General features: G+C 52.1%; 3 protein-coding genes across 6 annotated transcripts in view; all 3 read right to left on the bottom strand.

Moving 5' to 3' along the window:
• The window catches only part of HOXC4 (homeobox C4), a 67,386-nt gene that overhangs the window by 15,084 nt on the left and 25,185 nt on the right, over nucleotides 1-27,117 (bottom strand). Inside the window, exon 1 of one of the 2 annotated variants that reach the window (XM_076007320.1) lies at nucleotides 26,695-26,822. The exons of the other annotated variant lie outside the window; for it this stretch is intronic. The gene's annotated coding sequence lies outside the window, so the exon portion shown is untranslated. Of the gene's footprint in view, nucleotides 1-26,694; nucleotides 26,823-27,117 lie in introns of those variants that run through there. 2 annotated transcript variants of the gene reach the window in all.
• Nucleotides 7,943-11,640, bottom strand: HOXC5 (homeobox C5). Its single transcript, XM_012764254.2, has 2 exons — nucleotides 10,730-11,640; nucleotides 7,943-10,040 (listed from the first exon to the last, which is right to left on the bottom strand). The coding sequence occupies exons 1-2, from the start codon at nucleotides 11,181-11,183 to the stop codon at nucleotides 9,826-9,828; spliced, it is 669 nt and encodes a 222-aa protein (XP_012619708.1). The 5' UTR covers nucleotides 11,184-11,640; the 3' UTR covers nucleotides 7,943-9,825.
• Nucleotides 13,240-26,834, bottom strand: HOXC6 (homeobox C6). Of its 3 annotated transcripts, none has more exons than XM_012764234.3 (3): nucleotides 26,695-26,834; nucleotides 15,336-15,681; nucleotides 13,241-14,613 (listed from the first exon to the last, which is right to left on the bottom strand). In XM_012764234.3, exons 2-3 carry the CDS (start codon nucleotides 15,487-15,489, stop codon nucleotides 14,306-14,308), a joined length of 462 nt encoding a protein of 153 aa, XP_012619688.1. In that variant the 5' UTR covers nucleotides 15,490-15,681; nucleotides 26,695-26,834; the 3' UTR covers nucleotides 13,241-14,305. The 3 variants fall into 3 exon arrangements, with proteins under 3 accessions (XP_012619663.1, XP_012619688.1, XP_012619693.1); XM_012764239.3 differs by lacking the exon at nucleotides 26,695-26,834 and adding an exon at nucleotides 24,650-25,158; XM_012764209.3 differs by lacking the exon at nucleotides 26,695-26,834 and having other exon boundaries at nucleotides 13,240-14,613; nucleotides 15,336-24,643.

The raw sequence follows: 27,117 nt of genomic DNA, 5'->3' as shown, positions 1-27,117 counted from the left end.
CAGGGAGACATGAGCCCCAGAAGAGAGGAGAAGCCCTAGAAGTCATGGTATTTATAGCCAGGTTCAGAAACTATTAGCCTTCAATGTTAGTTCCTTTGTGACTGAGGGGTTGGGGGACCAGGGTCTGCATGGGCAAAAGGAAATGAAAGGTTGTACAATTTCTTTAGGGGAAGACATTGAGGAGGGAAAATCATCAACTAGCTCCCCCCCCCCTTAAAACTGGAGGCAGACAATTTAGGAGGCTCTAGAAATCCTTTTATTTTTCTGCTTTAGTTTACTGAGGAAGGGATGCAAGGAGGGGGCCTCCGGTGGGCTTGGGGAAGTGCAATCCAGTGTAGCTGGCTGGCTTGGGGGGAGAGCAATTTACAAAGCAAAACCTCAGATGCTACTTCCTGAGGAGTCACCAGATCAAAACAGCCTCCTCTAGGTGTTTATGACCCATCTCTACTCCCAACAGGAAAACATCCTCAATAAAACCTCAGCCCAGGCTGCTATCCTCCACCCAGGGAAAGGGGAGAGACACAATGTAAAAGAGGGACCTGACCCTTACTCCCTTTGTGTAGACACACACACACACACACACACACACACACACACACACACACACACACACCCTGGGTTTTCCAGCCAGAAAGTTGATGTTTTAAGGAACTATTTTAAGGAAGTATTTACTAGATAAGATTTTGTCCAATGTCTGAGTAAATAAGCAACCCTCACGGGTTTGTAGTTTGAGCTTGGAACAGCAGGGAAGGAGGATTAGATCAGGTAAGGTTCTGGCTTCCTAGTTCCCCTATGGTCCTCCAAACTGCCACAGCTCAATCTGGGCCAACAGGACACTAAAGGTCACCAAGAGCCTGCTGCCACCATCCATGGAGGCTGCTCCAGGGTTTGGGTTTTCCAGGGAGGCAAAAGGAAGGAAATTCAATGGTTTCCATGGCTGCAGAGGTGAAGGTGTGGTGGGGAGGGGAGGATGAATGGTTTCTAAGCTTGGCTGACAGAAAGAATGGGGTGGGCAGGAAAGTGTGGGAGTTGGTTCCAGGCTGGCTTACTGTGTCCAGTCCAGGCTTCTGACCTCTATCATACCACCCTTGGGCACGTACAGATATTTCTGTGTGTTCAGGTACTCTGGTGTTCAGGGCCAGGGGCTGGAGGAAATGAGGATCTTTAGAAAGCAAAACAAGCCTGTTCTACCTCCCTGAGACCTGTTGTGCAGTGCTGAAATGATCAAAGGTAACTCAGCCCACACATGCCACTTAGCCCATATAGGGTTGCAGATCATGGTGGAACTTTGTACATGTGTGCAGGTTTAGAGAAGTAGCCTTCTCCCTGCACCAGCTCCCTAGCATGCCCAGAGTCTTCTATTCAGTCTCTTGCCATAGCTTCTAAGGTGTGGTTATCAGAGGCCGAACAAGGTCCTGAATAACCTAATCCAACTTTCTCAAGTCCTACATTGAGCAAGTGTACACACATACATACACACACACACACACACTCTCTCTCTCTCACACTCTCTGCTTCCTCCTGGGTATCTCTGTTCCCCTTTTTGCCCCTCAGTGAGCCTTAGGAATGATAAAGGGAGATGAATTCAAGGGTTCTGTAGGGCTCAAAGATAAACAGATCTGTATCATCCCAATTCCTCAGCCCAGACCCTGTCTGGTCCCATCAAAACAGCCGGAGGAGATATTATCAGAACAGACACACCACTGTAGGTTACAAGGTCCCAATAAAAGCGGGAGGTGGGGGGAAGGGATATAGCTTTCTTGGCCCTCTAATGGCCTAGTCTTCTCCTTAAATGGAATCCCTAACCCCAAAAGCCCTGGCTTGGCCTCCTGATTCCAGATTTTCTTTCTTCTCTACCTCAAAGGGATTCAGAGGCGCTAGGCCCACCAAAAAGGGTGGTGGTGTTTGTCTCTCCAGCAAAAAATAGACAGAATTAAATCCCCAAGTAAGGATGTTTCAGCATTTTCCCCTCTCAAAAACTCAGCCCAAAGCAGTTATAGACAGGGATAGTCAAAGACACAGAGAAAGTTTACTAGTATGTTAGAACGGGTTGAGGCATTCTGATAAAATCTCTTTCTAGTGCCTGCATGGACAGAGCCAATCTCCCCCTTTCTTTCTTTCCTTACTCTTCATGGGATCTGCTAAGCCCAGTGTGAGAAGTCCACACTGAGAGTTGGTCTCAGACAGGGCTACCACACCATCCACTAGGGAAAAATGAGTGTGCGCTTTAACTCTAATCATAAAAGAGGGAAAAATGGAGCAGTATGGTTAAAGGTAACATGGGAAGTAGGTGCTCAATGGTTTCTGAGCTGCCCTATTTTTGGCTTTTCATCCTAATCCTTCCCACCTGGCCTGTGGCATTGTCCCCAAACCAGCCCCACCTAAAAGACAAACAAGCAGGGGGGAAGTTGACAAAGCCCAGGTCAGATTGGGTTATCCCTCCCACTCTTGCTCTCTTAAAACCTTCCTCCCCCCCCCCCCAGAGGAAGGCTTAGAGGTTCATGTGGCATAGTCCATCAGAACTCCTGCCCCTTAACTCAAAGAAGGCAAGAGAGCAGGAGGAGAAGGGGAGGGGAAGAGAACCCAACCAGAAAATTCACCATGAAACAAAGCCCAGGGAGATAGGGCTCTGGAGAATGGCTGGGTCTGGACTCATCAGTGGATTGGCTGAGGGCCTAGCCCAACTGTTTAGGAAACACAAGCATTTCTGTCATGCATGCATACTCTCTGTGCCATCAGATGCTCTTGTTCAGAAATAGTTTCTTACCCATTGCTTGTTCTGACACAACTCATGGAAACATAGACACTGGAATCCACACATTCATTGTAGCTGTGTCCTTTGATATTTATTGGCCATGCCACAGGATCATAGCTTAGCCTATTATTACTATTGTTATATCTTATTAAAAGAATGGAAGGCAAAAGGGACTTAAATCTATTGCCTGTTTAAAATGAAGGGTGAGGAGGGTCCTAATTCTCTGTGCTTACACTTTCCCAGAACTCTTCACTTCACTGGCTGAAAGTCATTTGACAAACTAGAGGTACCAAACACCCAACTTTCAAACAAATTTTGTTCCAGCTGGGTGCAGTGGCTCACGCCTGTAATCCTAGCACTCTGGGAGGCCGAGGCGGGTGGATTGCTCCAGGTCAGGAGTTCGAGACCAGCCTGAGCAAGAGCGACACCCCATCTCTACTATAAATAGAAAGAAATTAATTGGTCAACTAATACATATAGAAAAAATCAGCTGGGCATGGTGGCACATGCCTGTAGTCCCAGCTACTCAGGAGGCTGAGGCAGGAAGATTGCTTGAGCCCAGAAGTTTGAGGTTGCTGTGAGCTAGGCTGACGCCACAGCACCCACTCTAGTCTGGACAACAAAGCAAGACTCTGTCTCAAAAAAAACAAAATTTTTTTTTGTTCCCTTCCCTAACCATGTCTGCAGCAGTGTGATAAAGCTAATGGCTCCTGGAGCATTTCCAGAAGGATAAATCAAAAGGGCTCCTCTAATTGCCCCACCTGCCCTCATGAGGCTCAGAAGAGAATGAAAACCTGTAAAAGGTAAGTGTATAGGGAGTAATGACAGCCCGAATTTGAATTCAGGGCTGGAGCTCATGTCCACATTTGCTCTATAGCCTAATTTAGAGTTTATATCTATAAAGCCCAGAGAACTGGATAAGATCTTGTTTGAAAACATGGGAATAATGCAGAGAATGCTGCCACAACTCCAGATCCTTGTACACTTGAGATTGACTTCCAGATACAACTTTGTTAGGAACTGTGGACACAAGCCTGAGATGACTTCTCAGAGCTGGTTCAGGGACAGAGGGGGTCAGAATATGCTCTGTATCACTCCTGCCCTCCAAATCTGAGATAGGGCAGATCCAGGCACTGGGGAAGGGGGTGCGGTAAAGGAGTGAGGAAAAGAAGTGGAAGGGAAGAGCTAAACAGAGACCCAAGTAATGTTTTGCTGATTGGTTGGTGGGGGCCATGTGATCCTGCTTAGCACATTCCTGATTGGTTGCTTGGCCTGTTCTAGGGTTAAAGACCTAGGGACAAAATTAAAAGCTTTCTGGGTTGGCTGGGGCACATTGGCACCCGACTTGCCTTCCCCTCCACCCCAGAGAGAGTGGGTTTGGGGAAGGCTTCGGGAAAACCAAGAATCTCTTTTATGTTTTTGTCCTGTTTCCGGGTGGGACTGACAAAACCATAAAAAACTTAGGCAAATTATTTGAGGGGAAGGAGGATCTATTATCACAGGAAAAGTGGGTGGTTTTAAAAAGGAACTTTCAAGCCTAAAGAAAGGAGGCAAGGAAGTCATTGAATGCCCCAAGAGATGCTGTGTAAATCTATAAACATAGAAACACACTCATAAGCCCCTCTACACTGAGAGAGAAAGGACTGGGACTGAGATTTGGCCAGGAGTCAGGGAGAGTGGTGGAGTCTTGCCTGGGTGTGGGACTTTGGCCCTGGCTAAATTCCTGGTTAAAGACCACTGGACTCTATCCCTAGGGCTCCAGAGAAGCTGAAGGGAGGGGAAGAGTCAGGGAAACTCCAATCTCCCTGGTGCTTAGATTGGAAAGTTTCCAGAAACCCTCAAAATCACAGACTAATGGAGAGAGGAGTCGAGAAGGTCGGATAATGAGGAGGGAGAACCTGAGAGTTAGTTTTGTGAACAGGCTACTGAAGAGAATTCTCTGGGATCTTAAGTCTTCCCAGGGAAATGAAGGTGTCAATGAGTAGGGTGGGGGAGGCTGAATTTTAGCAGGAGACTGAAGCCCAGACAGTGGCCTTAGGGAAGTCTTCCACCCAGGGGCCCGGAGCTCCTCATGAAAGTGAGAGACCACTAGACTGAAGCATGGGGCTCAGCTCAGACTCCCAGTGTCCTTGGGCCTTTGTCCCTCTCTGCCCTTGGAGTCTGCCTGGGCTATCCCTCCCTGCTTGATTCCACTTTTTCCTCAGTCCCTTGGGCAGCAGGGGCTATGCTAACAGCCTTCCTTCTCCATCCCCCAACCATACCTTGCCACAAAGCAGGTACCAGGACACCCTTGTGCCCCAAGGTACTCTTCCCTTCACGAAGGTGTGGACTTAGCTCTCGACTCCTCTGCTCCCCTTTTCTTTCCTGAAGCCTGGACAAGTTGCCCTGCCATGGGCCCTCGGGCCTTCAGCCTTGCTCTGGAATGGAACCCCTCCCAATTCATGGCCGGCTGGTAGAACAACCTGAGTTCACATGTTGTCACTTTCCTGGCTTAGCTCCGGGTGATGTGACGCTTGAGGAGAGGTTACGCACTCACAGGTGTGGAGGACGGGTGCCTCCTATGCCCAGTGCCTCTGCTGCTCCTCTCTATAGAAACCTGAAGGGTGCCCTTGCCTGAGGACTGACCCCAGGGTACAATGCTCAGAGGGGCCCGGCTAGCTCCATCCCCTAGGCTCTACTCCCTCCTCAGGGTTGGGATTTTTTCCCAGCTTAGCAAAGACATTGCCTCCTCTCTCTAACCCATACAAATACACATTTACACTCTACTCACAGCAGGAAGCTCTAGGCCTCCTGGGGCCTGGTTTCACCTGAGGCTTGGGCCAGGGATGCCAGGAAGACCTCAGCAGCTAGAGGGAGGGGGGAAACATGAAACCGCACTGGCTCCAGACAGACTAAGATCCCCGAGTAAGAGGAGTACATACGGAGGCTGGGATTGCTGCCTGCCCAAGCCTGGGGGCGAGTGCGGGAGATGATACTGTGGGACTCCTGGGTTCAGCACCTTGCAGATGCTTCTGCCAGTTCAGGCAGCAGCAGCCTATGGGCTCAGAAGCCACAAAGCCCCCCCATCCCTGCCTTTCTCCCCAGCTTCTCACTATGCCTGGATTCTGGGCCACTGGCCAAGGGCTGAACTCACCCCTCCTTGGAACAGAGGGCCCCAGAGGCATTTTGCTCTCTTGTCTAGAGTTTACACACGCCTACAAAACACCAAACACCCGTGTCTCCTGCGCAGGCTTTTCTTCTCAGCTGAGAGGGGGTCAGGAAGACCTGGCGAAACTCTAAAGAACCAAGGCCTCTCCCTACCCCAGCTGACTTGCAGTCGGAGGGAATCCGGGTTGGGAAGGGGAGAGCTGGCCTGGGGAGACAAGCTCTCCCATCGTCTGACTTCCCAGCAGCGGCTGCTTTTCTTCTCCCACCCCAGCCTGGGGAGGCCTTTTCCCCCTCCCCCTAATGAGTGGGAACTGCCTTGTATCAAGTGGGGGAGGGATCAAGTAAATGGGAGAAAGGGTCTGAGAGAGAGAATATTAACTTACAGCGTTCGCCTGGGATTCATTTTCGAAGATGTAACCTCTCTCACCATCGTCCCCAGCGCCGTAATCCCCTCTAACTGCCAGGCCCTCTGTCCCAGCATTAAACCTCACCAGCAGCTGCGTGGCTGGACAGTTAAGATTATATATGATGTAAATATATTGTGGGTTTGTCAGCTCTCCCTACACCATAAAACTTGGTTTAATGACATCACGTGGTCCCCCAAGAGCCACTCACAGGCTTGCCTTCAGGCCATTCACATAAATAACCTCCAAAAGTTTCAAACTCCTAAATTCACATAGAAGCCATGCCTATTTTTCTAATGCTCAGTTACACTAAAAAACCCTCATGCTGCTCCTTTGCCCCACCCCCATGCCCCCCTTGCAGGGTGGGGAGGGGAGAGAGGGTGGATACTAATTTATTTATTTACTTATTTCCATAAGGACCTGTCGCCTTTGAGGTCTTGTTGATATTTTTTTCCTCCTCTCTCTTCTAATTGCTCAGAGTGGGCCGTGTCCCCCTCTTTCCACTCCCCCAGGAAGGTAAGTCATGCTTCTTCCCCTTCTTTTTTGCTGCCAGAGTGGGTGGGTTCCAGGGCAAAGTGAAGAGGCAGGCTCCACGGTCTCTGTGACCCAGAAGCCTCCTCCACTAACTCCCCAAGAGCAATGTCAAACCCTGGTACTTGGAGATTTTTCCAGGAGGTTGGCTGGTGGAGGAACTACCAGACCCAGACCCTGAAGCAGAAGCCTCTGCTCAGGGAGAAAGCAGGGATGTGGCCATTATCCACCCCCAGTGCAGGGGAGTAGTCAGAGGCCTCTGGCTCGGTTGCCGCTGCCGACACTGCAGAAGCTGAGGTGTGGTCTGGGGGCCGACCTGTGGACTAACACAGGAAGGGGGTGAGCTGGCAGGCACGGCCAAAAGGAGTCAGTCCTTCAGCTTTTCCCAGGAAGAAAAGGCCCAAACACTGCCGGAGGAAGCAGTCAGTGCAAGGTGGGATGGGTGCTGCCTGCCTGGCAGCTCTGACCAACATTGCTTCCATCCCTGGCAAAGCCAGGTTCTCCCCCTGGGGTGGTGCATCTGGCCCCTGGGGAGGAAGCACAGGGCCTCGGCAGCCTGGGAGGCAGGAGTGGGTGAGCGCGGGCGCCAGAGATTCTTTCTTACTTAACTGTTACCCATTGTAGACGCCAGTGCTTCTCCATGCTTCACTGCTCACCCAATAGTTTTACTCAGCATGGAGAAAAAATTAAAATAACTCCCTGAAGAAAATTACACATTTTATTTCAGGGAGAAGGGGGGAAGAGAGAGAGAGAAAGAGAGAGAGAGAGAGAGAGAGAGTAGGAGTGCTGGCTCGGCTGACTGCTGAGTGCAAGTTGAGGAGACACAAGGGCACCCTAACCTGGCCTGAGTGCAGTGTGAAGGGAAGGGTGGCAAGTCATGTGTGCAGTTCAATAAACATTTGTTGAGACCTCCTAAGTGCTAGACATGGGGTAAGGAAAGGCTCTTGGGGCTTTTTAAAAAATGACTGACAGGCAGCTTAGGCAGTGGGATGCATCGAAGTCAGTCTTTATGATAAATCCAAGAAGCATCAGCATTAATAATCATAAATATTCCCCCTCCCCTCCCCAGAGTCTCTCTGCTCCCCTTCCCTCTTGGCTGCTGGAGCAACCCCCTAACCCAGACCCCCACCCCACCAGTGTGGGGGGCCTAGGCTTGGCTGCAGGAAATCACCCTGTTGTGGGAGGCGGGAGAGGAAATGCAGTAAAGTTTTATGGACCCTTCCCACATTTGTTTCTCCTGTAAAGTGTTTCCTCCTCCACCCTATCCCAGAGGCTTGGAGTGGGCCTCTGCCAGCCTCAGACACCACCTGAATTATCTGCCTTTTCTCCCTCTCTTTAGCCCACCCTCCCCTTCACACAAAATCCCAGAGACTGAGATAAATGATGGCAAACAGACGTGACTCCAGCACTGGTCCATGCCGCTCCCTTCCCAGTTAATTGTCCTGAATAGCCCTAGGCCCTAGAGGGTGGGGGGGAACAGTCTGAGAATTTCCTATCAGACAGGTACACCCTGCAGATTGCCCTCCCAGTTCCCTCTCCCCCAGCATCTTAGAAAGCGAAGCATACCTCCTCCAACTCCCCCAGTGCCCCTTTCCCAAGCAGTACCAACTCTCTCTGGGGGTTCTTCTGGACCAAATGGGTCTCTGGAGTGAGGGCTCAGCCCTCCCTCCATGTCCAGCAAGGGCCCTAAGGTACCACTTAGGCCCAGGAGAGGTCTTCAAAGGCCCAGAAGGGCCTGAGTCTGAGCACGGCGGAGCCACTGGTCCCTGCACATTAGCTTTAGCATGGAGCAGGGGCTGCTGTCAGTCCAGAGGCCTCAGATGCACCCAGCCAAGGGAGGAATGGGGTGCAGAAGCCTGAATGTCTTGGACAGCCACAGCAGGAGGAAAGCCAGTACAGGAGTGCCCTCCTCTGCCCCCTCAGGCCCTTCTTGGAGTCAAGGATCAGGGAAGGAACTAAATTTCACTTCCCTCTACTGGATGGCCCTAGAAGCTAACATTTTTTTTAAAGGAGAGGCTTAAATGTTGTGAGCCTCCCCTTATCCTCACAGCCCATTTATACATTTTACCCAATACATGCCCCAAACAGACAGGAGCCACTGCGTCTTTAGTCCTGTTCTGTCTTCATCTTTATTTGATATGACAAAATATAGTTTCAGGAGGGACCCAGAGTCAATAAATAGTTGGACAACAGCAATGGGGCAGGAGGGCACAGAAAGTCGTGGCAGGGACTATGGGACAGCAAGGAGCCTCTAGGACAACTTGCTGGGGTGCAGTGGCAGGAAACCCCAATATTTGAGCTAGCTAGCAGGCTGGGGCTGCGGGCCTGAGAGGGCATGCAGCGGGGAAGGGCTGGGGAGGTTCCTGGATTTTTCTTGGGGAGAAAGGTTTGGAGAGCATAGAGCAACGGAGCGGGCCCTAGGCAGACGTTCAGTCATCTTCCCCTTTCATATGCAAATCCGTTAATAAGTGAAAATCGGGTTTAGTCGCTATAAGGAAGCACCCCAAATCTGGAGACGGACTCCACCAGCTACAACCACACTCTCGCCAGCTTTCGGCCGCTTGACCGGCCTAAGGAGGAACAAAGGAGAGGACGAGGCTGGAGGGTCTGGGCGAGGGGCCTGTGGCACCCGCCGGGCCCATCTTAACCTGTGCGGCGAGCTAGGGCTCGGAGCCAGAGAGGCGAACCAGGCCGAGGTTCGTCCAGCACCAGCCTCTACGCCGCAGCCCTCGGGGGAAGCCCTGCGGAGCTTGCCCTGGGCCCCGGGTACTGAGCTGAGGGGAGACGGGGCAACGCAGGCAGCCCCGCGGGAACTCTGGGTCGGTGGGGATGCGGAATGCCAAGGGAAAGCTTCTTTTGTCTGTGAGGCCCGGGAGCCAGGGCTCCAGCACCTGCCTCCGCCCCAAAACACAGAGAGAGGAAACCCGAAAAGGAAAGGCAGGGATTGAAGTCGGCTCGGGGTGCGGTCTGCGGGCCTCCTCGCTGCCTCTAAAGAGCCTCTTTGCTTTTCATTTTGGAATCCTTCTTCCACTTCATCCTGCGGTTCTGGAACCAGATCTTGATCTGTCTCTCATTGAGACACAAGTTGTTGGCGATCTCTATGCGCCTGCGGCGAGTGAGGTAGCGGTTAAAGTGGAATTCTTTCTCGAGTTCCAGAGTCTGGTAGCGCGTGTAACTGGTTCGGGACCGCTTGCCGTCCGTCTCTGGAACATAAACCCCCCCACCCAAGCCAGGAAGGGGTGAATAGCGTGCAGCCCCCAGCGCCCCAGCCCCAGCCCCCACCCGCGGCCGGAGGGAAAGGAGGCGAGCGCGGCAGGACAGGCCCAGCGGGCCGCAGGCGGGCCAGCCCAGCCCCGGAGAGGCTCCTCCGCCCAGGCAGGAAACTTTCCTCGGCAGCCTTCACTCAGCAGCCGGAGGGGCTGAGGTGGGGTGGGGGGAAGAGGGAGACCCAGGCTCGGACCGAACAATAAGCACCCTCGAGATCCGAGCACCGGGGACCCCCCTCCCGCCCCTCCCGAGTCGCTGGAATCCTCCGGAGCTGCGAGCGCCGGCCGAGCCGGCTCCGCAGGGGAGGGAGGGAGGGAGTCGCGGGGGGATCCCCGCTCTGGAGCCCCGCGCTCCTCACCCTTCAGATCCCTCTATTTTTTTAACTCCCTCCCTCTCCCCCAAAAATTGAATATTGCCTTTTATACACGTTTTGTTCCTATGATCCAATTATGTCGTCGTAAATTTGGGCGCACACAGCCTCTAAGCCTTTTAGTGGACAGTTTTACGAGCCATTGATGCCTGGATCGTAAAATTTATGGCCGCAGGTTTTTTTTCTTTATTTGCCCCGCATGGCCTATAAAACCCAGGCGGACCCGAGCGCGCAAAATGAAGTCCTAAAGTTTACCGTGGCTCATGTGCAGTTTGGTCATCCACGGGTAAATCTGTGGCGGGGCCGGTGGTTGGCTCAGTCCGGCGGGCTGCCCTGTCTGTGCCTGCTCCTCTTTGATCTCCCCACTGCTCTTAGCTCGCTCCTCCAGCGCCGGGCGAGCTGCCTTCTGACTGTACATCCCGGGGTTCAGAGGAGCCGCTTCGTCTCTGCCCAGAGCGTGTCCCGGAGCGGCCGCGGCGCTGCAGGCAGGGCGGTCGGGGTGAGCCCGGGGGTTGGCAGCCATGTCTACCCCGTGGAGAGAGTTGGAAGGCGCAGGCGGTGGGAAAGTGATGCTTAAGTCCAATCCGCCGTAGCAGTACCTGGATGCCTGCACCTCTGAGGCCGATCCATAGTTCCCACAAGTTTGCATGTTATAGGCAGGGATATTGGGGCTCTGCTTATAGAATGAATTGGCTACGTAGGAGCTCATGGCGGGGAGGGCCCAAAAAAATTTCTGCACCCTTTTTGATTAAGGGTGATTTGTGACTCTTTGAAGTTGAGGGGTTTTTTGTTCTCCAAAGTGCACAATTTATAGGTGGAGATATCTCTTTCTTTATCCTATGCGCTCTTCCCAAATAAGGGAGCCTTAAATAGAGTCACGTGACTCCAGCGGCCACTCATAAATTTGGCTTGATGACCTCCGGGAGGTTAGTGATGGAAGCCGGCGAAACGCATCTTGATATGTTGGCAAAGCCCAACCAAGGGGGAGAGAGAAAGAGAGGGAAGGGGGAGGAAAAAAATGGTTCTTGGAATTGGGGGGTAGCCGGGACAACGAGCCCACAGCGACACCTGGTGCCTACTTGGAGAAATTGCATCCTCGAGCTCCAACACGCCTTTAGGCAGCTGGATGTTCTACCCTGTGGAGAAGCTGGTTATTACTGCAACAAACCCCCAGCTAGCCTTTTAAATTCTATTTAAATTTGAGAGAAGATTAGGCCCCACTTAGGATGCACACAGTGTTTTCTTCTTTTTGTAATGGATAATCCCGTTCTCTCAATCTCAAGGGCCTTCCAATATTCAAAAATGTCTGAGGAGAAGGGATTTAGTTAAGTTCTCCTGCCCAGGTTGGAGAACCAAGGGGGGTTATCTCAGGTGGCCTAAACCAAAGGTCAAGGTCCCTTGCCTCAAAAGCCCCCAAGGCCCCCCAGCTACTGCTGAGGGGATGTGTATCAGCATGGGAAAGTGGACTCAGCCTCTGGAGAAAAGGCCAGGATGTCCAAGAGGAGGGGAACTAGGTGGGAGGAACAAGATGGGGGGGCTGCAGGTGAGAGCTGGGTACTCTCTGGGATGGGCCTGGAGGTGAGGAGCCAGGTGGAGCTGGGTAGACCTCCCCATACCAGCTACCCCAGAGTGGCAACAAGGCAATTTTCAAGTGTGTGTGTGTGTGTGTGTGTGTGTGTGTGTGTAAGAACCTGACACAATGGGCTGGAGGACTGCTGCCCTGCACTCCTGCATTCTTGTGTGTGATCCTCATGTGGTACCTATGCTAGATATTTTAGATAGAAAATAGATGTTAGTTGAGGGCATGGAGAAGCAAGATTCAGGCCTCCACAATTTTATATGAGTAAGGCAGAGGGAAAGGCCTGTCTTGTGCCCTTTGGGGAAAAGGTGTCTGGATCAGGCTTTCCAGAGACCGAATCCAGAAGGTCCACAGGAAAGTAATTCCTGAGCTATTTGGAGATATGGAGAGCATCTGGGTAGGGGGTGGGCAGGGCAGGCCCCTGGGCAAGCTTCACAGGGTCTCTGCAGCCATTAGGCCCCTTCCCCTGTCCCCTAGCCCCAAGTCTTATTCTTTCCTGCCTGCTTCTTCCCAGGAAATCTCCGCCCCTGCCAGGAGAAGCCCCCCCTCCCTGCTGAAGGAGGTGCTGGAGGGGGGCTGGCAGGGATCTGGAGGATCTGGAAAACCCTGGCAGATTTTTCCCTCCAGGAGACCCCCCTTACCACCTCTCCTCCTAGGCCCACTCAGGTTTCTCTGGCTGGGCTTGGGGAGAGAAGGCCAGAGCTGATAAATGGTTAGGGTCCGGCTTCTCTCGTCAGCCGCAGGGTTTGAGGAGAGAAGAGTAAGGGAACCAGACGGACTGGGGCTGCATGAAGAAGGAATTTTGTCCCGGCCACGTCAGGAGTCCTAGAGCAGGCAAGAGCTCTGTTTCCAGGCTTTCTCTTTCGAGATGTCCTTGAATCGCTCAATCCCTGCCGAAGGCTCCCAATCCCGCGCGGTCTTCTCTCTCCCCTCCGTTTTCTGCCTCTGCCACGTTTCGCAACAGCCGGCCTGGCGGGGGCCCGGGGCTTACTCACGCGGCGTCCCCCGCCTCCAATTCCGGGAAGTGGGAGGAGGCGACCCTCGTGCCTGAGTTGCGCTTCTTTTCTGCCCTTTTGGGGCTTTGGGTTCAGAAGCCGAGGACCCGAGGGTACCACAGGCAGGAAGAAGGGCCTGCGTGGGGCTGGTGCTCAATCCGACTAACCCAGCCCCCACCCCAACACAATCTTGCGCGGCCTCTGTCGCAGGGTGTGAGTTGCTCCGCACAGGGAGCCGGGAGAGGCCTCCCAGCCCCCCAGCGCGATCCCAAGGAGAAGCGGAAGGCCCGGCTCCGCGCCCGGCTCGGGGAAGGCGAGTGCAGAGGGCTTGCAGGCGGCGGCCAGACGCAGGGGCGCTTGGAGCCTGCTCCAACTTTCACCCCGAGGGCCGGCGGGCGAGCGAATTAACAGAAATCCCGATATAAACTTTTAAAAATAATATCAGTTTTATTAAATATTCGAGAACGGATCCAGAGGTCGGATTTATACAGGAGGGTAACACGAGGGGATTTATTTATTTATTTATTTATTCATTTATCTTCTCCTACTGGCTAAACAAACGTCATTCACTTTTTTTCTCTCTTTTTGTGATTTTCCCTCTTTTTTTTTTCTTTTTAAAATGGGATAGGAACACTGACGGTGCTAAACATAAATATAAATACAGAGACCACAAATACAGCTAAAAATATTCACACAGAAACAGTCACAGTTTGTAAAATGCCATAATGACCCCCAGGATTCTTTAAATACAATTTGCCAGGGCTGGGCATTTGCTGGGGCAGAGGGGCCGGGCAGGGACTGCGGGGAAGCCCTGGGGGTTAGTGTGGGGCTCAGGCGCACCCTCCTTGGGCCTCCGGCCCTCCCCTGCTGCCAGGCCGGCCCTGAGGCCCCAACAGAGGCCCCAGGGCCCGGAGCCGGCTGGCGGGGCGGGGGCATCGAGGGAGTCCTCATTTGGAGGGAATCTATGGAGTCTGAGTTCAGGGACCGGAGCCCCCAAGGCCTGGGCGGGGGAAGGGGCCTGCTGACAAGCCGAGGAGCTAGCGAGGGAGCAAGGAGGAAGAGGCGCCTGGTGAAAGAGAGTTGTGCGGTGAGGGAGGGGTCCGGAGCTGACTTTCAGGTCCACACTTAACTCCCTAATTTTGTTTTAGGGAGCCAAAACACATCAATTGTGCCAGTGATAAATACAGAGTGTGTGACTAGAGGAGAGTTGGGGGAGCGAGGGAGAGAGGGAGAGAGGGGTGGCAGGGACAGTCCTGGTCACTCTTTCTGCTTCTCCTCTTCTGTCTCTTCCCGCTTTTCCTCTTTTCCGCCCAGGCTGTCGGCATTGGCCCCTCCGCCGCCCCCCGAGAGCGTGGACGTGAGATTAGACTCTTTTTTCCACTTCATCCGGCGGTTCTGGAACCAGATTTTGATCTGTCGCTCGGTCAGGCAGAGAGCGTTGGCGATCTCGATGCGCCGGCGCCGCGTTAGGTAGCGGTTGAAGTGAAATTCCTTCTCCAGTTCCAGGGTCTGGTACCGAGAGTAGATCTGGCGGCCGCGCCTCCGGTCCGCTCCGTAGCCGACCCCTAGAGATCCGGGCACAAAACACACTAAAAACAATCAGCAAGACGTCCTCCGCAGATGATTTCGCCTAGTAAAGTCCTGACTCTCCCAACTTGGCCAGTAGCTCACAGCCCCCTCGGGCTCCAGCCTTCTCCTTTTTGCCCTGCCCTCCCCCCCCCACTGGGGGTACAGCCAGAACCCAACTTCATTCAGACCTCCCATAGGGTGGGAGGTGTGTGTCCCCAAGAAAGGTGCTGGGGGGCGGGGCAAAAATCAAGCAGAAAGCTGCAAGTCTAAAAGCTGATTTTTTAAAAATCCCAAATGCTGGGAATGAGGGCCCCATTTCTCAAGGACTGGGCTTCCCCACCTCCCCAAGCACCCTAGCTCCTTGGAAACTTATCCCCACTTCTCTGCCCTCCCCTCTCCCCCGCCCTTCTCCTCAGCCTGACTCGACTTTGGGGGGCTCCCTCATCCTCTGCTCCCTCCCCTCATCCCCTGCCCTGCTCCTGCCCCCTCAGCTCGCCTTGAAGCCCTCCAATCCGTCAGGGGCCAAGGGGGCCAGGCCCCTGTGAGCGAGCGGGAGGCGAGCTGAAGGGGCAGAAGAGGGGGCCCTGTCTCGGCGAGGAGACGAGCGTGATTGTTTTTATGGGGCCATAAAAAACTCTCTCCGCCCGTTCTTCTAGGGAAGCCGGTCATAAAGCCAGTTCAGTTTATTTAATTTATATCTCGGAGCTGTAAAACTCACCACTGTGCGAATTCATTCGCTGCATCCAGGGGTAAATCTGGATACTGGCTTTCTGGTCCTGGGGCGCAGTCCTGCCCTGCTCAGAACTAAAATCCTGAGCGATTGAGGTCTGTGTGTTATGTCCTAAGGTGTTTTGTCTGCAGTTTGAGAGCATGTCTTTCTCCTGGTAAAAGGAATTAGATCCATAGTCATACGGCCCCCGGCTGGAACTGAACACGACATTCTCCTGTGGCGAATAAAAGGGAGTCGAGTAGATCCGGTTCTGGGCAACGGCCGCTCCATAGGTCGAGAAATGCCTCACTGGATCATAGGCGGTGGAATTGAGGGCGACGTTGGGGAGGACGTCCTGGCCCCCGGCGAGGTGGCAGGATAAGGAAGGGTTAGTGAAGTAGGAATTCATCCCTTTGCCTTTACCTGGTCGGGCTATGATTTCTTTAATATTTATTTCTGTCTCCAGTTTGTACTCGGAACTAGATGGTTATAGGGACGGCTCCAATCCAGGACAGACAAAATGACAAAGTCAGCTGACCCCCTTCCAGCCAATGGTAAGCCAGATGTCAAGAAGGGGGAAAAAAATCGCTTCTGCTTCTGTTGATTCCCTAGTTGAGACTAAGTGTGTGCTTTGAAAGTAAGACTTGGATTTCTTTTTAAAATATATATGTAAGAGAACTGGTCTGGGGGTGCAGGAGGGGTGCGCCTCCGTGAGCAGGGCCTTGGGGCCAGGAGAAGGAGAGCTGCACTCCCAGGAAATCTCTCAGCCCCAGCTAACTTTGCTGTGCTGTGGCCAGAGACAGGGCTGAAGAAATCCTTGTATTTTCAATCTGATTTCATCTTTTATATCTGCCCCCTTCTAAAATTACATCCTGATTTCTTCATGGGAGGAGCTCCCTGCCAGCTCAGGGGAGTCCCCAGAAATCCTACAGGAAATCCTGGTTTTGACACTCCATGGAGTAAGTCCCCATCACTAAACCGGTATTTTTCCCCAATAATTAAAAAAAATCAGAAGTAGAAAGAAATTTCATAAAACATGGTGCCCAGAAGAAGGAGAGTGTGGCTGAGAGTCTTGGGTATAGGAGGGATGTGGGGAGCAACTAGGTCTAAAGGGTCAAGGGTGAGACTTCGGAGTACACTGGCAGAGCTGAAGTGAGCAAAGGGGCCATGCATTTGCTTTCCTTTGCCTCCTTGCTCCCTTCTGCCTCACCGGGACCCCCTTTTGGGAAAGACTCTTGCAGCATTTTTGCCTAAAAGGGAAATATGCATGGAAATGCAAAGAATAAGGAGAAAAAGAAGTAAAAGAATAGAAACAGAAAGAAGGGAAGAAAGGAAGAAGAAAGAAAACTCTGAGAGTCTTTCTAGGGACATCAACTCCTGTTTATGTTGGTGAGAATTTATGATTTGGAGCCAGCGAGGACCGGTGGGGCAATTCACATTGGATCCAGCCAGAAAGAGAAGGCTGGTGGGGCTCTGATGGACAGTTGGCTTCCTGCAGGCTCAAGCCCCTGCACAGGTCAGAGCCCCCTGCCCCCTCCGGACTCACAGCCCTGCCAGGGGAGGCGCCCCTGGACCTGAGCTCTGGGGCTTGGAGACTTCAGCAAAGAGCTCCTGGGGAGCTCTCCCCAAGTGCCAGTCATCCCTGGTGGGGCCGGGCCTCTCCCTCCAATTTTTTCCACTTTGAGACTGAGAAAAAGGAAGACAAGGTTAGGAAAAGGCAGCTGAGTCCGAGGCTTCCGAGGGAGCCGCAGTGGGCGAACTGAAACAGGGGAAGGTGTGCAGATGGGGTTTTTTTTCCTGATTAATCCAAACTTAATTTGATATCGTGACATGGGCTGAAAATGCTTTGAGTTGACAAAGAGGGGGCGGTGGGGAGTGCGCAGGGAGCAGTGAAAGCTCATATTTTCCTCTCACCGTTTTGGGGAGGGGGGGAAACTGGCTATAACAAGAACCCGGATGTCGCCGGATTTTATGATCTTTTCCTTCTGTGTAACAAAGCGGAGTAATCAATGGGTAGCAATAAAGCCATAAACGGGACTACGCTGGGAAAAAACTCGTTTATTCATCTTCTGTAACGTTAAGGTTTCCCTGGAGTGTCGCTAGGGGGGAAAAATAAAGTTTTCGAACCCAAAAGCAGACAGTGTGTAGAGACAACATGTTAGTTAATACATGAACCTCGTTAGGGGGTTGAAGAGTCTTCCTGCCAGACAATTTGTGTTGGCTTTTAAAAATACAGCCCTAATCCTTCAGAAAAGAGGGACATTTGTTGGTATTTGGAAGAGTAGGGGAAAGACCCCTATAATTATAAAGGTTCCTTCTCTTGAACCACACTTTCTTCTCCCCAAGGAGATGAAGGTAAAAGGGGACAGGAGGGTTTTTAAATTAAGAAAGAAATTTTGAGATGAGTTATCTTATTTTGGGGTGACCTGGCAGGTACACAAACATAGAGGACGCCAACATGAGTTGCTTTTCACTCTAGAATCCAGCTGTCTTCAGATTCATGGCATGCCTGGGCAGAGGTTTCCAACAGCTGGTTTGCGCTCCAGGCCCCCTGGAGGGCAAGAGGTAGGGGGCAGAGAGAACAAGGGGAGAGATTCCTGGGGGCTGAGCTAGGGAACAAGTCAGTGCACCCCTGGACACAAGTAGCCTCTGTCAAAGTTCCCAGCCTCCTTTCTGCCCTGAGGGTAGTGGTGTAACAAGTAGAAGAGGCCAGAAGAGAGAGAGTAAATTTCCCCCCCCCCACTTCAGAGAGAGATTGCTAGAGGGATAAATCATGTCAGTGATATTTCCTTCAAGATATTAAATTGTTGCAATGTACAACAAATTGAATGATGGAAGATAGGATGTCTTAATGAGGTTTCGCTTTCAATGAGTGTTGATTTTGTATGTATTTTAAAATCTCTTTTATGGGTGGGTGGGGGAGGGAGGGACCTTGGAAGAAAGAAGGGGCTTCTGGGGAAGCATGTGCTACAGCTCCCCAACAAGGATGCCTGGGTTTCCTTAAGCTCCTCTTCAACCAAGTCTGAGAGGAAAGGGGCCCCAAAGTTAGGGAGATTCTCTTTCGGGGCCTAAAGGTGGTGGGCTTAGGGGGGTGGGCGACCTAAGGAGCAGAATGTAAGTCTCAGGCCCGGAAAGTTAAGTGTTTTATTACGTCCCTAAACAGAGGGCAGAGACTGAAAGGTCTCGCCGATTTATAATGAACAGAAACCAGCTGCTGGGTGAAAAAGGCAGAAATGCTAGAAGGGGGAGAGAAGGGGAAGCAGAAATACAAATAAATTCCCTCACTGCTTAAAGACTTTCAGCAAAATTAATTTCCAACACACTCTCCCCTATTACCTTCCTTCGTTCCTGAGGAAAGAAGCCTTCTTCTTTCAGTTAGATCTTTAATTATACAGCTGAAATTTGGTGGAAGGATTCGATCCAAGGGGGGAGAGCAGGTCAGATGAGCCCGATCTTTCCTCCATTGGATTATATTTTCCTTTTCCCATTTCATGTTAATTTTATTTTTTTGGCAAAAGAAGGGCTATGGGGGAAAACTGGGACTTGGAGTTTTCTAAATATATTTATATTTTCCTGTTAAATTTGTCTGAAAACAATTATGGAAACTCATCAGCAGAAGCAAGAACAGATGTTTTATTAAAACTGCAGTTGAGCTCTGTAAATATGCACAAGTCTTGGGAAGGAAGGGAGAGAACTTATTCTTTGTTTCTATAAAACAAGCCTAGAAAAATCAGAAAACATTCCCCATCAGGCCCGCAGGTCTCTGCGCTGCTGCCCTGGCCCCCTGGCCTCCCGAATCAGGCATTTGGAGGGGGCTTGATGTCAAGAGCAGATTTTGGTTTCCGAAACTTTAATAAGTGGATTCAAAAACAGGATTCAGAAAAACACCAAAAAGGAATAAAGGGGGAAAGTTACCGTTTGCTGCTCCAGTCCCCCCAATCCAAAACACATGATTTTAGACAGTGCTAATTATAGGAGAGAAATTTACTGCCTGTGCCTAGGACCCCTGGGTGGGGTGCAGTCAGTGGCCTGGAGTCCCCAAGGCTAAGGGTTGTATTGGAGGCTGGGTACTTGATGGAATTCCCAGGGAGAGTTAAGCACTCAACTCCAGCCTTCCCCTGCTCCAGGCCAGGGAAAGGCTGGGGGCCTATGTGGCACTGAACTGGAGAGACAGACGGTGGGACTGGACCCCGGCCCTGAAGAGGTTCAGAGGTTCCTGAGCAGGCCTCACCTTGCTGGCCTATGCTTTCCACCCTGCTCTTGGAAATCTATTAATTTGGGGCGGGGGGAGGATATTTGAAGTGAATGGGATGAGATCTGGAATTTTTATTTGAAGACAGTCTTTTCCAGAGGTCATGCTTAGTTTGTGTTCTGCCGGTCTCCTCTCTTTGCCCAGAACCTCCAAACTGCGCAGATGTTTGTGACTCACCCACCCTTGCACACAAACACTCCGTCCCTGGCTGCCTTGCTGCTAACTACAGCTCCGAGCCTCCCGAGGCTGTTCAGGAACCCGAACACTGGAGCTGCAGGAGTCAGCACTCAGCGCTCGGCCTGGGCGCTTGGCTGCCTGGAAGCCACTGCAGCTGCCCGACCCTGCCCCCCCAACCCAGATTCTCACTTTCCAGAGCGGTAGAAGAGGTTGCCCCGCCGGTCCCTTTTGTGCCACTGGGCGAGGACTAAAATCCCTCTTACAGAGAAAGCCGCCTTTCAATAATTGCTCAGCTCACCTCACAATCGCACTATTTGGTTAAGGTTTGCTGTTCTAGAGCAACTGCTCAGATGGCCCAACTGGCTTATGATTAGATTTTTTAATTTAAAAATTATAAAATAAATCCTACTCCAAATGCCTGTTGTGTGTATAAGCTCCTTTGATCTCCGTGGAACTCCTAGTAAAAAGGGTTGCAAAGAGCCTGCGGGTCTGCCAGAGAACCTGAACGCAGGGAATTGGGTCTGCTTGGGAACACCAAAGCACAGCTCACCCAAGGGGCTCCCGATTTCTCATATACAGGGTGGGGGAAGTTGTCTGAGCACATGTTCCCTCCTCCATATACATACACACTGCATTCCAAAAAGGAGCACGCCTGCCTTCTCCTTTCAAAGTTCAGGCATGGAGAAAAGTGAAATTTGACACACCCAACCCGGAAATGGATTGTATTTGGGGGTGCTGATATTCTGGGGACAGGGCCCTAGCTGGCCAGCTGAAGGGAGTTGGGGGTCAGCAGGGAAGGGGGGAGGAGAAAGAGGCCAGATGGGGCATGTCAAGCTGCTGAGAACTGCTCCAAACACCTCAGAGGCCTGCACTAGTGGCTCTTTTGAGCTAAGAGGAGGTCGAGAGGCTGCCGTAGCTGCTTTTGCTCTATTGCAATTTAACAGAGAAGAAAGGTATATAGAGGGGCTCTGCTAACTCATGTCATATTTCCTCGCTTCCCTTTCTCTTTCCAGATTTCTTCCTGACCTTTCCTTACTGGCACTCCACCTACTGCTGCCACCATCAACAGATACAGACTCTTCTATCAGTATTTGGCATTTATTTGGCTTCTCAATTACTTCTCTGGCTTAAGGTTAATAAGTAAAATAGGTCCCAAGCATCTCTGTCCCATCACACTCAGACCTGAGCCCCCTTCCGGCTTCATCTGGGAAAAATCATTTCTGGCTTTTTGGGGCCTGGCCCCAAAAAGGGTGGGGGGACTAAGTGTGTGCTCCCACTGTATCCCAAGCAGCTGAGTATCGGCTGAGGAGGGGACTTGGGGAGAGCCTGGGGACACCGCATCTCATCCCCACTGGGAATGGGGAGGAAGCTCAGATGCATAGGGACATGGGGGGGGGGGTGTAAAGCAAGTGGCCCTGCTTGGCCGGGGAGAAAAAAATTAAAATCCAGAATAATTTCAGCCCCCAGGATAGGACTTCAAAATGGTGTCAGATGAGGAAGAAGCAGCAATAGCAAAATATGCTGCTTTGCATTGGGCCAAAGGATCCCTAACTTGCTGGCTTCTCTTATGCTCCTCCACATCAAGCGTTGCTTGGACCCGTTTTGGAGGTTCTTGAGAACTGTAAAATTCAAGATCTCAGCATTTATGACATCACAGTGGATTGTCACAGAAATTACATAATGCAGGAGTTTTGTATGTGGGTGCCTGGCCTTCCCTCACTCTTTTTTCCTTCCCCCCTTATTTTTCCCCTGGTCTAACTTCTACTGCTTGAAAATAAAATGTTTTTATGTTCTGGAACAATAAGCCAACAATAAAATATCCTCTTCATTTCCCTATAAATAATTTTAGCCTTTATTGTTTGCAATTTTGAAAGAACCATTTAATTTGTGCTGGCAAAAAGAGGGAAAGAGATGGGGAGGGGGAAATTAATTTCAGAAATGAGAATATTACTTACTTCAATGATAGTCTTTTAGATTTGATAGCCGGGAGCAAAATTAAAGGCTAACAGTGGCCTCTCTGACTCTACACCTGGTGGAATTGGAGATTTATAGGATCTTGAGCAAAGGGGTAATTTAATTTTGTAGAATTTGCTTAAATTCACTGCTATTTTGGGGGGCTGAGGAGATGGAAGGATGGGGGGAGAGCAACATTCTTTATCTAGCTTTATGAATCCATCAACATTACCCTGATTTAAAACCCAACAACCTGTGTCTCCGGGAAACTCCTGCAGAAGGGAGTAGAGGAGTGGGGTGAGGGGGGTGGGCTCAACTTTCTCAGTGACTGTGATCCCCTTAACTAAGTGGTTACCAGGGGAAGGAAGAAAAGCCGGAGGCAAGGGGAGGGCTGCTCATGAGTCTCTCCACCACAGGGACACCCGGAGGTTTATGGTGTCCCCATAATTCTCCTGACCCTATAAACAGCTGACCTATTTTAAGAGGATTTCTGCTTCCTCCTTTCGGAAAAGGAGAATGAAAGAGCATGTTAGGGCGGGAGGGGTTTGCTGGAAAGGGGAGGGAGTTGGGGATATCGCAGCACTTTGTTCTCCTGGGCGAGTTTGCTGGTTTGGCGGGTTTCTGACGCAGGGTGGCAGCAGACAAAACAAGTAAACAACTCACAGACACAATAAACAGGAGCGGCTGCAGCCCCGTGGCAGAGGCTGTGGGCTGGGTGAGAGGCACAGTCCTGGGGTAATGTCGCCCCAGCGCCCCGGGTGGCCGAGGCCCAGAAAGCCTGAGGCTGTGCTCTGTGAAGGGCGGAAGGAAGGTGGAAGAAAGCTGCACACCTTTGGGCACAGCATGTCTGGACAGGACAGTGTTGGGAGGAACCTGATAGTCTAGGGAGCGGAGGAAAACCCCTCCAGCCCAGTTCCTGCCCTTACTTTCTTTTATGGAGTTATCCGCTGGCATTTATATTTCCCCTCCACTCTGTATTTTCATGGGTCTGGAAGGGAGAAAAGCTGGGAAAGGAGGCCCATTAATTTCCAGCCTCAGCGGCCCATACTTCGTGCTCCAGGCCCAGCTTCCTCTCCTGCATCACCCAGACCAGCCTTCTCCCTGGCCCAGCCTTGCCCTGGCTTAGGTAGCAGAGAGAATTAAAACGCAGTTCCACCAGTAACCAGATCTGGGTATTTGGGGGACAGACGGTAGAGGGCTCGTAATCTGCCTCCACAGATGCAGGCAGGGGTGTGCAGCCAGGGCAGACAGAGATAGGGACCGATATTGACTGCACACTTAATCCTTCTGGCTTGCCTTCTCCAACAGCCTTTCCAAGCACTCTGGCCGGCAGCCACTCCAGACCACCGCCCAAAGGCCACCTTATTAACCACTCCAATCCCTTCATCACCCCAGTGAGGCTTCCATGCACCAGGGCTGATTGCTTGCAGGCCCACCATACCCAAGCAACGAGTCCCACAGAAATCACTTTGAAGACAACTGGGTTCCCCTTATAAAATAGTCTTTAAGCTGGGAAAGTTTGTGGGGAGGTATGGAGAGAAAGCAGAAGGGATTTAGTATTTCCTCAGCCCAGCTGCTTGAACAGCAAAAGCAATAAGGTCTGAGAAAGCCTTTGTGGCATCTGTTGGTTACTGGAACCCGCATACTCCAATTCCAGCACACACATATTTCCAGCAAAGCATGCACAGAGGACCTCCGCTGTGCACCCGGTGCCTCTATGAGCCCACTCTCATCTAGTGAAGGCTAACAAAATTTTGCATGCACATAAAATGGTGTTTGAGTCAATATAGGCATGGTAATATACAATTAACCACCAAAGAAATATGAGTCTGTATATATTCATGCATAAGTCTGAGTCTGTACATTTGAGCCTGTATATAATAAATGCATAACACTACCAAGTCTGGTTGCAGAACACAATAGCCAGCCCAACAAGGTCACTTTATCCAAACAAGGTCGCATTTTCCGGGGGGATCACAACTGTCAGACCAGGGAGAGAAAGGGTTTGCTCTGCCAATTTCTCCTTAGCTAGGAATCGGCGCATGAAATACAGTGGATGGCAGGGCTGACAAAGCACCCCTCTTAAGGGGCAGGCCTGAGAGTTCCCAAAGAGTGGGCTCAGAGGGAAAAACTGGGGCCCTGAGCCCAGGGAATGCTGCCAGGCCCTGATCCACAGATTCAATGTCTCTACCCAGCCTTAGTCCGGGGTGTGCACAGTTTTTGAGCCAGATTCTATTCTCAGCCATACTGGCTATTATTAGATAATCACAGAAGAGCTCTCCTGCAGTAAGGACCATGTCTGCAGGGAATTTGGCCTGCAACCAGGCTGAGGGTTGCCACTGGTGTCCCCTCTTATGCTTCTGTTTGAATGCCAGAGAGAAAGAGAAAGAAGGGAAAGAAAAGCGAAAGTAACTGGGAGACACAGGGCTGGTGACCATCGGTTAGGGAGGGTCTGGTTTATTCCCTGGCCAGACTGGAATACCAGGGACAGTCACTGCTGCTATGCTTTCTCTGCTTACCTCTGACTCAGGAGGACTGGTCTAGGGGTGAAGGGCATAGGGTAAGGTGGGGGCCTGCAGGATTCTAGCTAGGAAGGGACAAAAAATCGATAAAAATATTACAGAGGGACACTTCAAGATTGGTGTTGTTAGCGGTTAACCTCGAGCCCAGCACCCCAAAATTTCTCTGTCAGCACATCCAATTAGATCCCTGCAGGCCTAGAGATATACCCCAGCCTCGCCCAGGCCCGCCCCTCTGATGGGAGGGGACCCCTCTAATATTCTAGGTGAATCTCTACTGGTATGGATGGCCTTCTCCAGAAAAGGTTTGCTTTTGAGGGCAAACAAAGGAGACTTATGCTCCCCCACTCCCATCAGTGTGCCCATCCAAAGAGGAGGGGGCAGACAAAATACAGGCGAAAGAAAAGAAATAGAAGCCTCACCGGTCGGCGGTTCCCACATTACGCCAGGAAAAAGGCTCCCATTTTCGGGCCTCTCGGGCCCCTCCACTGTCCCACCGTACTCCCTTTGCCCTTTTCAGGTCCCACAGACTCCAGGGCCCGGCCTGCCGCAGCCTGGATAACCCGGGCGTCAGCCTATGGGCTCTGCCTGAGCGGCAGGAGAGCGCGCGGCAGCCGGAGCAGGCGGCGGGCTGGGCCCATTTGGGGAGAGCCAAGCGCTTTTCTCGATCGTAAACAAGGAACGCGAAATTAGCCCCTCGGCAGACGCCTCTGCCGACACACTAGTCCTATGGGGGGGAGGGGAGAGAAAATGCCATTTCTTCCCCCGGGAGAATACCTCACAGGCCTTTATGTCCGCGGCGAAAGGGAAATTTTGGGGGGGCAGGAGAGAAAGGCAAGAGGATTGTGGGGGGAGGGGAGAGAAGATTCACTGTCAGCTCCGGCCCACGGGGTTTGATTTGAATACAGTAAAATTGCACTTTTAAGATTTTGATAAAAAAAAAAAAACGAGTTCCCCCCACCCCATATTCCCCCCCAGGCGACGGGTCAGGGTTTAAACAGGAAATCGTAGAGTGATCCCCTCCCCCACTGAAGCTTGGCGCAGAATCCTGGTCGCGCCTCTGGGAGAGGATGGTGGGGGGCTGTCTTGGCTCGGACTGAAGGTGAGTCTGGCCCCCAGACTCTTGGAACTCCCTGGCAATGTGCACCACCCCCCAGCTATCGGGTGTGTCTGCCTTGTGTAAGAGCGTTTGAATGTGTGTCGCCCTTTATGAAACTCACACATATAGGTGACGCCTGGGACCCAGGCTGGGAAGCAGGGCGGGGTCATATATCAAACTGCAACACATTCAGGGCCACGTACATTTGGAAGAAATTAAGCCACTGTGTTATGAAGCCATATGTGTCGGGTTAAGAGTATACAACACACCATTAGCACCAATTATTGGGAAGATCCTGAGCGCCCAGGACCCTCCCTGCTGCCCCATTCTGAAGCCCCTACCCCATGAGCCAGCTGCCCCTTGAGTCCTCACTGCCTCCTCGGCACCCAGAAGGCCCTGCCAGCCAGGCCTGGGCCTGTCTCCGCCCAGCCTGCGGCCTCCCCCATTCCCACCTCCGCCCCAGACAAGGCAGGTCCATGCGAGTCGGATGCAGCAGTCCAGTGGACATCCCGGGTGGGATGGCCACGGTTGGGGGTTGGGGGGCGCTGGACCCAGGGGGAAAGCGGATAGGCCTCTTTTCTCTGAGCACAAGATGGCTTTTGAGTACCGCATCCCCCACCCCCACCCTCCATCCAATGCAGGGCACCTCCCACCCTCCCATCCGCCCGAGTGGGGGCGGGAACAGGGGGTGGGCAGAAGCTCTCCCCTCCACTGACGCGCACCAGCCACCAGCCTCCCCCCTAATTGCCAATTAACGGCTCCGCCGTTGGCCTAGCTGCGCTTGCTTCCTGCTCCGCGGCCCGGCCCTGGGCCCACACTGCGCATGTGTGAGCTCTGGCGGTCTCGCTCTCTGGGAGGGAGGGGGCTGTCGGACTGGGAGGGGGCGCTGGAAAGTTTGTTTGGGAATTGGGGGGCTGACTTTGCCCAGGGAGCAATGGGCACAGCCTACAGGTTCTCCCTCCTGCCCTGGACTTTGAGCTTCCAGGCCCCCTCCGTCCCAGTCTCATTAGCCAAAAGGCCGAAGATCTGTAATAAATGGGTACCGACGCAGTGGGCATCCGACAGAGGGCCAGCGTCCTAGACCCCAGGCTTGCACCCCACAGGCATAGTCCCCTTGCCCCCCCCAACTCCCAACTTCGGCGCACAGTGACATCAGGACAACACACTAGCCCCACTACCAGTTACCACTAGTCCAGTTTAACCCCTTTCCTCCCTCCCCTTTTCCTCCCCATAATTACCCACGCGCCCACCCTCTCGTCAGCCCCCTCTCCTCTCTAACCAAGACAAGCCGCCGCTGTCCTTATCTTGAAACCGCCACCCAGCTACGGACCATTAGTTACATATTTGAACCAATAAGGAAACACTTACCGGGCGCTGCTGTCACTCTCCCTCTCTCCCTCTCTCTCTGCCTCTCTCTCTCCCACTCTCTGTCTTTCTCGTCTTCCCTCATTCTGTGCCGCTGCCGAGCCTGTCTCAGCTCCACACACATATATACTTTATATAAATTCAAAAATAAAAAAGAATAATCCTGATAATCAAAAATCCAAATAAAATTAAGGAGAGTAGCAAGAAGGGGGCAGGAGGGAGAGCCTGGGAGAGGGGAGGGGCGGAGGCATCTGCAGCTCCCTATCTCAACTCCTGCTCCCGCATTCCTCCTGCCCCTTGGGGGCCAGAGGATGGGAAGGGAGAGAGAGATGCCCTCAACTCCTGCCTCTCCCCTCCCAGCCCCACCCTCCCCAAGTGCCCCCAGCTTCCGCAACTCCACCTGGGAGGAAAAAAATTAAATGGGGG

Source organism: Microcebus murinus, chromosome 10 (genome assembly GCF_040939455.1).
Source record: "Microcebus murinus isolate Inina chromosome 10, M.murinus_Inina_mat1.0, whole genome shotgun sequence".
Taxonomy (NCBI): Eukaryota; Metazoa; Chordata; class Mammalia; order Primates; family Cheirogaleidae; genus Microcebus; species Microcebus murinus.
This window is presented reverse-complemented; position numbering and strand designations above follow the sequence as displayed.